Source organism: Pseudophryne corroboree, chromosome 12 (genome assembly GCF_028390025.1).
Source record: "Pseudophryne corroboree isolate aPseCor3 chromosome 12, aPseCor3.hap2, whole genome shotgun sequence".
Classification (NCBI taxonomy): Eukaryota; Metazoa; Chordata; class Amphibia; order Anura; family Myobatrachidae; genus Pseudophryne; species Pseudophryne corroboree.
In genome coordinates this window covers 173,103,354-173,117,914 of record NC_086455.1, presented here as the reverse complement: position 1 = coordinate 173,117,914, position 14,561 = coordinate 173,103,354, and the positions used below count along the sequence as shown (strand labels likewise).

The following is a 14,561-nucleotide window of genomic DNA, read 5'->3' as shown; positions in this document are numbered from 1 at the left end:
GCACCAAGGGTTAATGCAGCTCGAGAACCTCTGGGCTGCACTCCGGGCAATGACAAAAAAAATCACCAGTGTGCACTGTGCACCAAGGGTTAATGCAGCTCGAGAACCTCTGGGCTGCACTCCGGGCAATGACAAAAAAAATCACCAGTGTGCACTGTGCACCAAGGGTTAATGCAGCTCGAGAACCTCTGGGCTGCACTCCGGGCAGTGTCAAAAAAAAATCACCAGTGTGCACTGTGCTCCAAGGGTTAATGCAGCTCGAGAACCTCTGGGCTGCACTCCGGGCAGTGTAAAAAAAAATCACCAGTGTGCACTGTGCACCAAGGGTTAATGCAGCTCGAGAACCTCTGGGCTGCACTCCGGGCAGTGACAAAAAAAATCACCAGTGTGCACTGTGCTCCAAGGGTTAATGCAGCTCGAGAACCTCTGGGCTGCACTCCGGGCAGTGACAAAAAAAATCACCAGTGTGCACTGTGCACCAAGGGTTAATGCAGCTCGAGAACCTCTGGGCTGCACTCCGGGCAGTGACAAAAAAAATCACCAGTGTGCACTGTGCACCAAGGGTTAATGCAGCTCGAGAACCTCTGGGCTGCACTCTGGGCAGTGACAAAAAAAACACCAGTGTGCACTGTGCACCAAGGGTTAATGCAGCTCGAGAACCTCTGGGCTGCACTCCGGGCAGTGACAAAAAAAATCACCAGTGTGCACTGTGCACCAAGGGTTAATGCAGCTCGAGAACCTCTGGGCTGCACTCCGGGCAGTGACAAAAAAAATCACCAGTGTGCACTGTGCTCCAAGGGTTAATGCAGCTCGAGAACCTCTGGGCTGCACTCCGGGCAGTGACAAAAAAAATCACCAGTGTGCACTGTGCTCCAAGGGTTAATGCAGCTCGAGAACCTCTGGGCTGCACTCCGGGCAGTGACAAAAAAAAATCACCAGTGTGCACTGTGCACCAAGGGTTAATGCAGCTCGAGAACCTCTGGGCTGCACTCCGGGCAGTGACAAAAAAACAATGGCATTAAAATAAAAATAAATAATTCTGCCCTTAGAGGGTCTGGGCTGTGTGCAGTGCCCCAGGTGGGTAGATAATATTGTTGATATTTGCCCTGGCAGTCTATTGGTTAATATATATATATATATATATATATATATTCTAGTTAGCAGCCTGTCAAAGTGATGGAACAACATCACAGTAATGTCGGCGTCGGCGGCTTTGCGCGCCCAAATGGAGCAACACTTGAATTTCTCAGTCGGGCACCATCTAGTGGCTTCTGGCTATGGGACTCAGGGTCGACAGTGTCTAAGTCAACAGACATTAGGTTGACACTTATTGGTCGACAGTGACTAGGTCGACACTAGAAATATGTCGGCACGGCCATCAGGTCGACATGAACAAGGTCAACGTGGAAAAAGGTCGACATGAGTTTTTTATGGGGGGTTTCGGTGTTGTTTTCTTGGTAAAGTGACTGGGAACCCGGTGTCCCCTGGCTTGGCTCGCTGCGCGTGGCACAGGTTACCGTTCCCAATTGTAGACCACGTGGATTGTAAAGTATGAAAAAGGTTTCCTTTTTTCTTTATTTAAACCTCATGTCGACATTTTTCCATGTCAACCTTGTTCATGTCAACCTAATGGCTGTGTTGACCTATTTCTGGTGTCGAACAATAGGCATCGACCTAATGGGTGTCGACCTAAGTGCTGTCGACCCGGAGTCCGGATACCATCTGGAATATATACATTGTCGTTTGTTATGTTGTCAACTGAAATCCTGTGTGTAAAGTGCATTTCCTGACATTTAGGAACAGACGACGGATTATCATCTACTGTACATGTGGCTGCAGAGTTTTGCACATTTTCTGGTGGAATTCAGCCTAATATAGGGGGTCATTCCGAGCTACGATCATTCACACTGACATACGGGGGGTCGCCCAGCACAGGGCTAGTCGCCCCGCATGTCAGTGCCGCCTCCCCCCCCCATCCCCACAGAACTGCAACGACATCACACAGCGGCAATGCCTTTGCACTTCGAGAGTAGCTCCCGACCAGCGCAGCTTTAGCGTGGTGGCCGGGAGCTACTCGTCGCTCCCCCGCCCGCAGCAGCTGCGTGTGAAGTCACGCAGCTGTAGCGTTGACCGGACCGCACCCACAAAACAGTGGCCAAACGCTGCCATTCCGCCCCCCCCCCCCCCAATGATCGCCTCTGCCTGTCAATCAGGCAGAGGCGATTGTAGCAGCCCGATTGTAGCAGCACTGCGGCGCCGGCGCATTCGCAGTTCTGACCCGATCACACCTCTGCGATAAACTGAAGCGTGCGATTGGGTCAGAATGACCCCCATAGCCTCAGGACTTTCCAAGCAAAGCACATAGCGGAATGAACTGTAGTTGTCCCAACTGTATTAGTAAATGTCTGCAGAACAGCCTCACATTGTATGACATTTAGCTCCAACTTTGCTGATCTGTAATTTGCAGATTGCTGGTCCATTGTCTGCCGTTCAGTATCAGATATCGCATGGCAAGGTGTAACGTGCGAGCCACTACCGGTGACACATATGGGAAATGCCATCTGCTTACTATAACAATGTTTTGTGAATTCTCCTCCTATACATTAGTACTTTTCTATGATATTAAGATAATGGGAGAGGGGGGGTCATTCCAAGTTCGCTCATTGCCGATTTTCGCAATGCTGCGATTAGTTGCTAAATGCGCATGGTACGCAGTACGCATGCGCTTAGTTGTTTAACACAAAACTTAGGAGATTTGCTGATGCTCGAGTGAAGCTTTTCAGTCGCTCGAGTGTTCGTTGAGTGATTGACAGGAAATAACTGTTTTCACATTATTTTAGTAAAAATAATATTAATGAATACAGGGTATGCCACATAAGCCTGTGTCATACTGACGCTGCATCAGGCTTATAGTTACCGTATACAGGCAGGGAAATGTTCTGTCAGATAAGTGACTGAGCTTTATAATAGCACTATGTAATATAACCCCTGCTTGCTTACCTGTTACTTCTGAGTGGTAAGTGGCCATGCACTGTCAGTGTCATTTCTCTCCACTAGATGGCACTGTGGTAGCCAGAACTTATATTCCATAGGAACCTTTGTTCTGTGGCCTTGTGTCGCTCGGTGGTGTGTGTTGTCCTGAGCTGTCATTTATATACTACAAGGTGAGTAGTCTGCCTTCTGTATACACGTCTACTATGGGCCAAATCCCCATACACAGTATAATAAGCCCCTCACTGTTATATAATGTATCCAGGGGGAGCTCCTGGTGCCACTGAGAACATGTATCACAGTATAATAAGCCCCTCACTGTTATATAATGTATCCAGGGGGGGCTCCTGGTGCCACTGAGAACATGTATCACAGTATAATAAGCCCCTCACTGTTATATAATGTATCCAGGGGGAGCTCCTGGTGCCACTGAGAACATGTATCACAGTATAATAATCCCCTCACTGTTATATAATGTATCCAGGGGGAGCTCCTGGTGCCACTGAGAACATGTATCACAGTATAATAAGCCCCTCACTGTTATATAATGTATCCAGGGGGGGCTCCTGGTGCCACTGAGAACATGTATCACAGTATAATAATCCCCTCACTGTTATATAATGTATCCAGGGGGAGCTCCTGGTGCCACTGAGAACATGTATCACAGTATAATAAGCTCCTCACTGTTATATAATGTATCCAGGGGGAGCTCCTGGTGCCACTGAGAACATGTATCACAGTATAATAAGCCCCTCGCTGTTATATAATGTATCCAGGGGGGGCTCCTGGTGCCACTGAGAACATGTATCACAGTATAATAAGCCCCTCACTGTTATATAATGTATCCAGGGGGGGGCTCCTGGTGCCACTGAGAACATCACAGTATAATAAGCCCCTCACTGTTATATAATGTATCCAGGGGGAGCTCCTGGTGCCACTGACAACATGTATCACAGTATAATAAGCCCCTCACTGTTATATAATGTATCCAGGGGGAGCTCCTGGTGCCACTGAGAACATGTATCACAGTATAATAATCCCCTCACTGTTATATAATGTATCCAGGGGGAGCTCCTGGTGCCACTGAGAACATGTATCACAGTATAATAAGCCCCTCACTGTTATATAATGTATCCAGGGGGGCTCCTGGTGCCACTGAGAACATGTATCACAGTATAATAAGCCCCTCACTGTTATATAATGTATCCAGGGGGAGCTCCTGGTGCCACTGAGAACATGTATCACAGTATAATAAGCCCCTCACTGTTATATAATGTATCCAGGGGGGGCTCCTGGTGCCACTGAGAACATGTATCACAGTATAATAAGCTCCTCACTGTTATATAATGTATCCAGGGGGAGCTCCTGGTGCCACTGAGAACATGTATCACAGTATAATAAGCCCCTCACTGTTATATAATGTATCCAGGGGGAGCTCCTGGTGCCACTGAGAACATGTATCACAGTATAATTAGCCCCTCACTGTTATATAATGTATCCAGGGGGAGCTCCTGGTGCCACTGAGAACATGTATCACAGTATAATAAGCCCCTCACTGTTATATAATGTATCCAGGGGGAGCTCCTGGTGCCACTGAGAACATGTATCACAGTATAATAATCCCCTCACTGTTATATAATGTATCCAGGGGGAGCTCCTGGTGCCACTGAGAACATGTATCACAGTATAATAAGCCCCTCACTGTTATATAATGTATCCAGGGGGGGCTCCTGGTGCCACTGAGAACATGTATCACAGTATAATAATCCCCTCACTGTTATATAATGTATCCAGGGGGAGCTCCTGGTGCCACTGAGAACATGTATCACAGTATAATAAGCTCCTCACTGTTATATAATGTATCCAGGGGGAGCTCCTGGTGCCACTGAGAACATGTATCACAGTATAATAAGCCCCTCGCTGTTATATAATGTATCCAGGGGGGGCTCCTGGTGCCACTGAGAACATGTATCACAGTATAATAAGCCCCTCACTGTTATATAATGTATCCAGGGGGGGGCTCCTGGTGCCACTGAGAACATCACAGTATAATAAGCCCCTCACTGTTATATAATGTATCCAGGGGGAGCTCCTGGTGCCACTGACAACATGTATCACAGTATAATAAGCCCCTCACTGTTATATAATGTATCCAGGGGGAGCTCCTGGTGCCACTGAGAACATGTATCACAGTATAATAATCCCCTCACTGTTATATAATGTATCCAGGGGGAGCTCCTGGTGCCACTGAGAACATGTATCACAGTATAATAAGCCCCTCACTGTTATATAATGTATCCAGGGGGGCTCCTGGTGCCACTGAGAACATGTATCACAGTATAATAAGCTCCTCACTGTTATATAATGTATCCAGGGGGGCTCCTGGTGCCACTGAGAACATGTATCACAGTATAATAAGCCCCTCACTGTTATATAATGTATCCAGGGGGAGCTCCTGGTGCCACTGAGAACATGTATCACAGTATAATAAGCCCCTCACTGTTATATAATGTATCCAGGGGGGCTCCTGGTGCCACTGAGAACATGTATCACAGTATAATAAGCTCCTCACTGTTATATAATGTATCCAGGGGGGCTCCTGGTGCCACTGAGAACATGTATCACAGTATAATAATCCCCTCACTGTTATATAATGTATCCAGGGGGAGCTCCTGGTGCCACTGAGAACATGTATCACAGTATAATAAGCCCCTCACTGTTATATAATGTATCCAGGGGGGCTCCTGGTGCCACTGAGAACATGTATCACAGTATAATAAGCCCCTCACTGTTATATAATGTATCCAGGGGGGCTCCTGGTGCCACTGAGAACATGTATCACAGTATAATAAGCCCCTCACTGTTATATAATGTATCCAGGGGGGGGGGGGGGGGGGCTCCTGGTGCCACTGAGAACATGTATCACAGTATAATAAGCCCCTCACTGTTATATAATGTATCCAGGGGGGGCTCCTGGTGCCACTGACAACATGTATCACAGTATAATAAGCCCCTCACTGTTATATAATGTATCCAGGGGGGGCTCCTGGTGCCACTGAGAACATGTATCACAGTATAATAAGCCCCTCACTGTTATATAATGTATCCAGGGGGGGGCTCCTGGTGCCACTGAGAACATGTATCACAGTATAATAAGCCCTTCACTGTTATATAATATATCCAGGGGGGGGGGGGGGGCTCCTGGTGCCACTGAGAACATGTATCACAGTATAATAAGCCCCTCACTGTTATATAATGTATCCAGGGGGAGCTCCTGGTGCCACTGACAACATGTATCACAGTATAATAAGCCCCTCACTGTTATATAATGTATCCAGGGGGGGCTCCTGGTGCCACTGAGAACATGTATCACAGTATAATAAGCCCCTCACTGTTATATAATGTATCCAGGGGGGGGCTCCTGGTGCCACTGAGAACATGTATCACAGTATAATAAGCCCTTCACTGTTATATAATGTATCCAGGGGGGGGGGGGGGGGGCACCTGGTGCCACTGAGAACATGTATCACAGTATAATAAGCCCCTCACTGTTATATAATGTATCCAGGGGGAGCTCCTGGTGCCACTGACAACATGTATCACAGTATAATAAGCCCCTCACTGTTATATAATGTATCCAGGGGGGGCTCCTGGTGCCACTGAGAACATGTATCACAGTATAATAAGCCCCTCACTGTTATATAATGTATCCAGGGGGGGGCTCCTGGTGCCACTGAGAACATGTATCACAGTATAATAAGCCCTTCACTGTTATATAATGTATCCAGGGGGGGGGGGGGGGGGGCTCCTGGTGCCACTGAGAACATGTATCACAGTATAATAAGCCCCTCACTGTTATATAATGTATCCAGGGGGAGCTCCTGGTGCCACTGAGAACATGTATCACAGTATAATAAGCTCCTCACTGTTATATAATGTATCCAGGGGGGCTCCTGGTGCCACTGAGAACATGTATCACAGTATAATAAGCCCCTCACTGTTATATAATGTATCCAGAGGGGCTCCTGGTGCCACTGAGAACATGTATCACAGTATAATAAGCCCCTCACTGTTATATAATGTATCCAGAGGGGCTCCTGGTGCCACTGAGAACATGTATCACAGTATAATAAGCCCCTCACTGTTATATAATGTATCCAGAGGGGCTCCTGGTGCCACTGAGAACATGTATCACAGTATAATAAGCCCCTCACTGTTATATAATGTATCCAGAGGGGCTCCTGGTGCCACTGAGAACATGTATCACAGTATAATAAGCCCCTCACTGTTATATAATGTATCCAGAGGGGCTCCTGGTGCCACTGAGAACATGTATCACAGTATAATAAGCCCCTCACTGTTATATAATGTATCCAGAGGGGCTCCTGGTGCCACTGAGAACATGTATCACAGTATAATAAGCCCCTCACTGTTATATAATGTATCCAGAGGGGCTCCTGGTGCCACTGAGAACATGTATCACAGTATAATAAGCCCCTCACTGTTATATAATGTATCCAGAGGGGCTCCTGGTGCCACTGAGAACATGTATCACAGTATAATAAGCCCCTCACTGTTATATAATGTATCCAGGGGGGCTCCTGGTGCCACTGAGAACGTGTATCACAGTATAATAAGCCCCTCACTGTTATATAATGTATCCAGGGGGGCTCCTGGTGCCACTGAGAACGTGTATCACAGTCACCCACAGGAAAGAGCACAGTAAGTAATTATCATTGCTGTCTGGCTCACATCAGATGCAAGAGGAAGATGCAGTGACTGCAGATCAGTAGCATTCATAGGTAATGCTCTGCTTACCCGAGTCCTGCTCCAGTACCTGATCCCCCCCCCCCCTTCTGCGCCAGTACTGAGCCTCTCTGCGCCCTGCACTTGTATCCTGACCATTGTGAGCCTGCTCTTGTTCTCTGACCTCGGCCTGTCTCTCCGTTGTGATCCTGCTCTTGTTCTCTGACCTCGGCCTGTCTCTCCGTTGTGATCCTGCTCTTGTTCTCTGACCTCGGCCTGTCTCTCCGTTGTGATCCTGCTCTTGTTCTCTGACCTCGGCCTGTCTCTCCGTTGTGAGCCTGCTCTTGTTCTCTGACCTCGGCCTGTCTCTCAGTTGTGAGCCTGCTCTTGTTCTCTGACCTCGGCCTGTCTCTCAGTTGTGAGCCTGCTCTTGTTCTCTGACCTCAGCCTGTCTCTCCGTTGTGATCCTGCTCTTGTTCCCCGACCTCGGCCTTTCTCTCCGTAGTGATCCTGCTCTTGTTCCCCGACCTCGGCCTGTCTCTCCGTTGTGATCCTGCTCTTGTTCCCTGAACTCGGCCTGTCTCTCCGTTGTGATCCTGCTCTTGTTCCCTGACCACGGCCTGTCTCTCCGTTGTGATCCTGCTCTTGTTCCCTGACCTCGGCCTGTCTCTCCGTTGTGAACCTGCTCTTGTTCCCTGACCTCGGCCTGTCTCTCCGTTGTGATCCTGCTCTTGTTCCCTGGCCTCGGCCTGTCTCTCCGTTGGGATCCTGCTCTTGTTCCCTGACCTCGGCCTGTCTCTCCGTTGTGAACCTGCTCTTGTTCTCTGACCTCGGCCTGTCTCTCCGTTGTGAGCCTGCTCTTGTTCTCTGACCTCGGCCTGTCTCTCCGTTGTGAGCCTGCTCTTGTTCTCTGACCTCGGCCTGTCTCTCCGTTGTGAGCCTGCTCTTGTTCTCTGACCTCGGCCTGTCTCTCCGTTGTGATCCTGCTCTTGTTCTCTGACCTCGGCCTGTCTCTCCGTTGTGATCCTGCTCTTGTTCTCTGACCTCAGCCTGTCTCTCCGTTGTGAGCCTGCTCTTGTTCTCTGACCTCGGCCTGTCTCTCCGTTGTGAGCCTGCTCTTGTTCTCTGACCTCGGCCTGTCTCTCCGTTGTGAGCCTGCTCTTGTTCTCTGACCTCGGCCTGTCTCTCAGTTGTGAGCCTGCTCTTGTTCTCTGACCTCGGCCTGTCTCTCAGTTGTGAGCCTGCTCTTGTTCTCTGACCTCGGCCTGTCTCTCAGTTGTGAGCCTGCTCTTGTTCTCTGACCTCAGCCTGTCTCTCCGTTGTGATCCTGCTCTTGTTCCCCGACCTCGGCCTTTCTCTCCGTAGTGATCCTGCTCTTGTTCCCCGACCTCGGCCTGTCTCTCCGTTGTGATCCTGCTCTTGTTCCCTGAACTCGGCCTGTCTCTCCGTTGTGATCCTGCTCTTGTTCCCTGACCACGGCCTGTCTCTCCGTTGTGATCCTGCTCTTGTTCCCTGACCTCGGCCTGTCTCTCCGTTGTGAACCTGCTCTTGTTCCCTGACCTCGGCCTGTCTCTCCGTTGTGATCCTGCTCTTGTTCCCTGGCCTCGGCCTGTCTCTCCGTTGGGATCCTGCTCTTGTTCCCTGACCTCGGCCTGTCTCTCCGTTGTGAACCTGCTCTTGTTCTCTGACCTCGGCCTGTCTCTCCGTTGTGAGCCTGCTCTTGTTCTCTGACCTCGGCCTGTCTCTCCGTTGTGAGCCTGCTCTTGTTCTCTGACCTCGGCCTGTCTCTCCGTTGTGAGCCTGCTCTTGTTCTCTGACCTCGGCCTGTCTCTCCGTTGTGATCCTGCTCTTGTTCTCTGACCTCGGCCTGTCTCTCCGTTGTGATCCTGCTCTTGTTCTCTGACCTCGGCCTGTCTCTCCGTTGTGAGCCTGCTCTTGTTCTCTGACCTCGGCCTGTCTCTCCGTTGTGAGCCTGCTCTTGTTCTCTGACCTCGGCCTGTCTCTCCGTTGTGAGCCTGCTCTTGTTCTCTGACCTCGGCCTGTCTCTCAGTTGTGAGCCTGCTCTTGTTCTCTGACCTCGGCCTGTCTCTCAGTTGTGAGCCTGCTCTTGTTCTCTGACCTCGGCCTGTCTCTCCGTTGTGATCCTGCTCTTGTTCCCCGACCTCGGCCTTTCTCTCCGTAGTGATCCTGCTCTTGTTCCCCGACCTCGGCCTGTCTCTCCGTTGTGATCCTGCTCTTGTTCCCTGAACTCGGCCTGTCTCTCCGTTGTGATCCTGCTCTTGTTCCCTGACCACGGCCTGTCTCTCCGTTGTGATCCTGCTCTTGTTCCCTGACCTCGGCCTGTCTCTCCGTTGTGAACCTGCTCTTGTTCCCTGACCTCGGCCTGTCTCTCCGTTGTGATCCTGCTCTTGTTCCCTGGCCTCGGCCTGTCTCTCCGTTGGGATCCTGCTCTTGTTCCCTGACCTCGGCCTGTCTCTCCGTTGTGAACCTGCTCTTGTTCTCTGACCTCGGCCTGTCTCTCCGTTGTGAACCTGCTCTTGTTCTCTGACCTCGGCCTGTCTCTCCGTTGTGAGCCTGCTCTTGTTCCCCAACCTCGGCCTGTCTCTCCGTTGTGAGCCAGCTCTTGTCCCTGACCTCGACCTGTCTCTCCGTTGTGAGCCTGCTCTTGTTCCCCGACCTCGGCCTGTCTCTCCGTTGTGAGCCTGCTCTTGTCCCTGACCTCGGCCTGTCTCTCCGTTGTGAACCTGCTCTTGTCCCTGACCTTGGCCTGTCTCTCCGTTGTGAGCCTGCTCTTGTTTCCCGACCTCGGCCTGTCTCTCCGTTGTGATCCTGCTCTTGTCTCTGACCTTGGCCTGTCTCTCCGTTGTGAGCCTGCTCTTGTCCCTGACCTTGGCCTGTCTCTCCGTTGTGATCTGCTCTTGTCCCTGACCTTGGCCTGTCTCTCCGTTGTGATCCTGCTCTTGTCCCTGACCTTGGCCTGTGCTCCGACCTGTACCTACCAATCACATTCTAACTGGTTTTACAGGCTGTGCTGGAAAGATAACAGCTGAGCTGATTGGTTGGTACTTTATCTCTCTCCGAGTTTTGGTAAATTCTCCCCCTCCCCCCCCATCATTCTGTAAGTGATCTGTAGCCCTGGTATCCAGGGTACTGCCAGGGATCTATGTGTAACTGTTTAACCAGCTAGTTAGCAATTGATACATCTAAGTGAACCCTCGGAGAACCAGACCACACTGTCCCCTGTCACAGACTGAGCCTGGGCCTGGCATGGACGTACCTGCAGGGTTAGCGTCCCAGGTAGGTTGCACAGTGATTGTGTCTTCTAGCTTTTCTGTGAGGTGTTTGGTTGGTAGATCGACAGTAAAAAGGTCGGCAGTCCATCAGTCGACAACACATCGTTGGCAGTGATTAGGTTTAATAGAGTCAAATGGTCGACAGGTATTGGTCATCACAGATAAAAGGGCGACAGCCAATGGTCGCTTTGCTGAGATATTTCGCTGTTGTCCCCAGGATATACGTCTAAAGCTCCGTGTTATTCCCGTGTTACACGCCCTGTTAGCATCCACTGCTGAGCGCTCTCTCCTTCAGCCCGCACTACACCCCTGGGCTCAGTGACACGGGCCTCTCGCGGCTGTCCTCCCATCTTTATTATTATTCTCCTTTATTTATGTGGCGCCACAAGGGGTCTGCAGCGCCTTACATAGGACAGAAACTGCAGAAGAAAAGGGGCTTATAGGCCCTCATTCCGAGTTGTTCGCTCGCTAGCTGCTTTTAGCAGCATTGTACACGCTAAGCCGCCGCCCTCTGGGAGTGTATCTTAGCTTAGCAGAATTGCGAACGCAAGATTAGCAGAATTGCGAATAGAAATTTCTTTGCAGTTTCTGAGTAGCTCGAGACTTACTCCTACACTGCGATCAGTTCAGTCAGTTTCGTTCCTGGTTTGACGTCACAAACACACCCAGCGTTCGCCCAGACACTCCCGCGTTTTTCCCAGAAACGGCAGCGTTTTTTCGCACACACCCATAAAACGGCTAGTTTCCGCCCAGAAACACCCACTTCGTGTCAATCACACTCCGATCACCAGAACGAAGAAATTTCTTCGTTAAGCCGTGAGTAAAATACCTAACTTTTTAGCAAATTGACTTGGCGCAGGCGCACTGCGAACGTTGCGCATGCGCAGTTTGCGACTAATCGCACCGATGCGAAGAAAAATAACGAGCGAACAACTCGGAATGAGGGCCATAGTGTGGAGCATTGCAGGACATGGGCGAGGTTTACAGACCTTGCTGCTTGCCCGTCACAGGGCCCCGAACAGCAGCAGGCCCCTGAGTAGCATCTGATTGTAATGCTTGTGGTTTGTTTATTAGGGGGACACGGGTATGGGATGTCTGCGTGCGCTGAGGTCTCTCGCTCCGACTGCTGTCCGAGGATTAATCCGACACAATCAAATCAACGTCCGCAACACATCGGGGATGTCTGCAGGTAATAAGCCCTTTCCATAGCGGTTATTAATAAACGTATTGAATGGAAACACAGGCTGCTTATACCAGGCAATTACTATGTTCCTGTTACTGTAGACATAGCTCCGGTATGTATCAGGAACATACATAGGTTACAGAATAAATATCTTGTGTCTTTCAGGGAAACACTCCACTATATTCCTTCTAAGACAGCAGAAGCTGCAGCTCCCATAAGTCAGAATAATTCCAATAAATACAGCGGGATGACCGCTACACATATATCATTGAACATACTGCAAGTGACAGACAGAAGGGTTTTTAAACACTTATTACCCGGTTATACTGTTTTATTATGATTTTATATGACCTTTGTGGGCTACCTATCTGCCCAGTGCATGATTGAACCATTTCTAGTAACCCTACAGGTGACTTTACACAGATAACATCTGTGCGGAACAAAGACGTTGGAAATAAGAGTCCAAACTCCAGAAACGGACACTTTGTAAATAATTAGACACTGGGGCCAATGTACAACTACGGGCATGAAAATTGGCATGTGTGTACCAAAATGTATGAAAGATCAGAGCGTAGGTATTTATTGGGTGTCAGCTGCAGGTGCAAATAGCTGAACAATCCGCCAAAACCTTTCATGCGAGTTTTCTGTGTTTGAAGAGAGTGTAAAAGTGATTTATTGTCCCCGCATATGGTGAATAATATTACTGTTTTATTGTGTATGTCTCTATCAATGTCCTGCAAATATAGAAATGCTGTTATTACGCTTAGGATTCATGTTATAAAATAGCTGCTAAGACTGAGCAGTACCCTGTCTCTGCCATAAGATGGCGCTGCAGCCCTTCTATTTGCATATTAAACCAGGCTTTCATAATTACCTGTAGGTTGAGCTCTTTCTTGAACATTCCAATTAAAATGGGCCCCCAGGAAAGTCAGTTCTCTTTACCACCTATTGTTTACTACAGTGTAACGTATTGCTTATGAATATGTATTCATATAATTGCGTGGTACTGTAATAACGGGCCACAATTAGGGCTGGGAGTAATTCCAGCTTGAAGGTGCATTGTGATGCACAGGGGCAAATATGAAATGTGCAGACAGATTCAGGTATGGGTGGGAGCGTAGAATGGCCGTCACCGGAGTGCAGTATTTGTATGTTACATGCAGACATACGGTATTTCCGGCATGTTCTGCCCTGGTGCAATATGCTCATTTCCTCCTAATACCTCCAAATACCAAATAAGTCCCAAATGTTCTTGACTTAGACCAGGGGGTAAATTTACTAAGATGGGAGTTCTATTTAAGATGGGATGTTGCCTATAGCAACCAATCAGATTCCAGGTATTATCTTCTAGAAGGTGCTAGAAACATGAGAAGAAGAATCTGATAGGTGGCAATGGGCAACATCCCATCTTAAATAGAACTCCCATCTTAGTAAATTTACCCCCAGGTGTTAATGCCAATCACACGGGTTCTCTAATACCAGTATACGCTCACCTGATGTGTGGGTTTGTGCATGTGGAAGTGGAAAGCTGTGCTGGCCATTCAATGTACACTAGCTGATGTGCCCAGTGTCAGAAGGGCAAAGGTTTCCTGGGCAGATCAGTTTATCCCTTTTCACTCCCTAAGGAGTCAAATTGGAAAAATCACTGTTACATACCTCCCAACTGTCCCGTTTTTTGGGGACTGTCCCGCTGTCCCACCCGCGGGCCGCAGTGTCCCGCGGTGGGGGGGGGCAGTTGGGAGGCTCTGTCTGTCGCTGCCCTGCTTAGCAGAGCAGCGGTGAATAGACGCTGTGCGCATGCGCACAGCGTCTATTCACTGAAGTCAGAGGGAGAGGGGGCATGCCAGCGGCTCACAGAGCGCTGGGCATGCCCCCTCAGTGATGAAAACGGGGCGTGGCTCTCGATCGTGGGTCCTCCCACTAAGCCACGCCCCTTTTCCCTTAGGTCACGCCCATTTCCCCCGCTTTATAAAGAAGAACTGTTGGGAGGTATGCTGTTAGTGGGTGGCAGCAAATAACTGTCACAGTTTCCAGATCACCCAGCAGGTGCACAGGGAGAGTTCACCAACTGTCACAGTTCCCAGACCCCCCAGCAGGTCACATGTTCCAGATCACCCAGCAGGTGCACAGGGTTCACCAACTGTCACATTTTCCAGAGCACAATGGCGATGCATTGTAAATGGCAGGTGGACGTGTTGCCACTTGGCTCCGAAACGGAGCAACCAATGACAGCGACAATATATTTCTGCAAATCTATGTACCAAGACCTTTAATTTGGTATATGATGTGCTCTGCTCAGACAACGGCATCATAGAGATATGTCACTCATAAAAGTCATCCTTCTACTT

At 49.3% G+C, this 14,561-nt stretch overlaps 1 protein-coding gene across 4 annotated transcripts in view; it reads left to right on the top strand.

The window, feature by feature from the left end:
* DGLUCY (D-glutamate cyclase) overlaps positions 1-14,561 on the top strand; it is a 37,809-nt gene that overhangs the window by 6,142 nt on the left and 17,106 nt on the right. For 2 of the 4 annotated variants that reach the window (XM_063948599.1, XM_063948596.1), the window contains exon 2: positions 12,105-12,219. In XM_063948599.1, coding sequence (XP_063804669.1) covers positions 12,117-12,219 — 103 coding nt within the window. In that variant the 5' untranslated portion in view covers positions 12,105-12,116. Of the gene's footprint in view, positions 1-3,056; positions 3,165-10,989; positions 11,035-12,104; positions 12,220-14,561 lie in introns of those variants that run through there. The other 2 variants (XM_063948598.1, XM_063948597.1) reach the window with 2 other exon arrangements.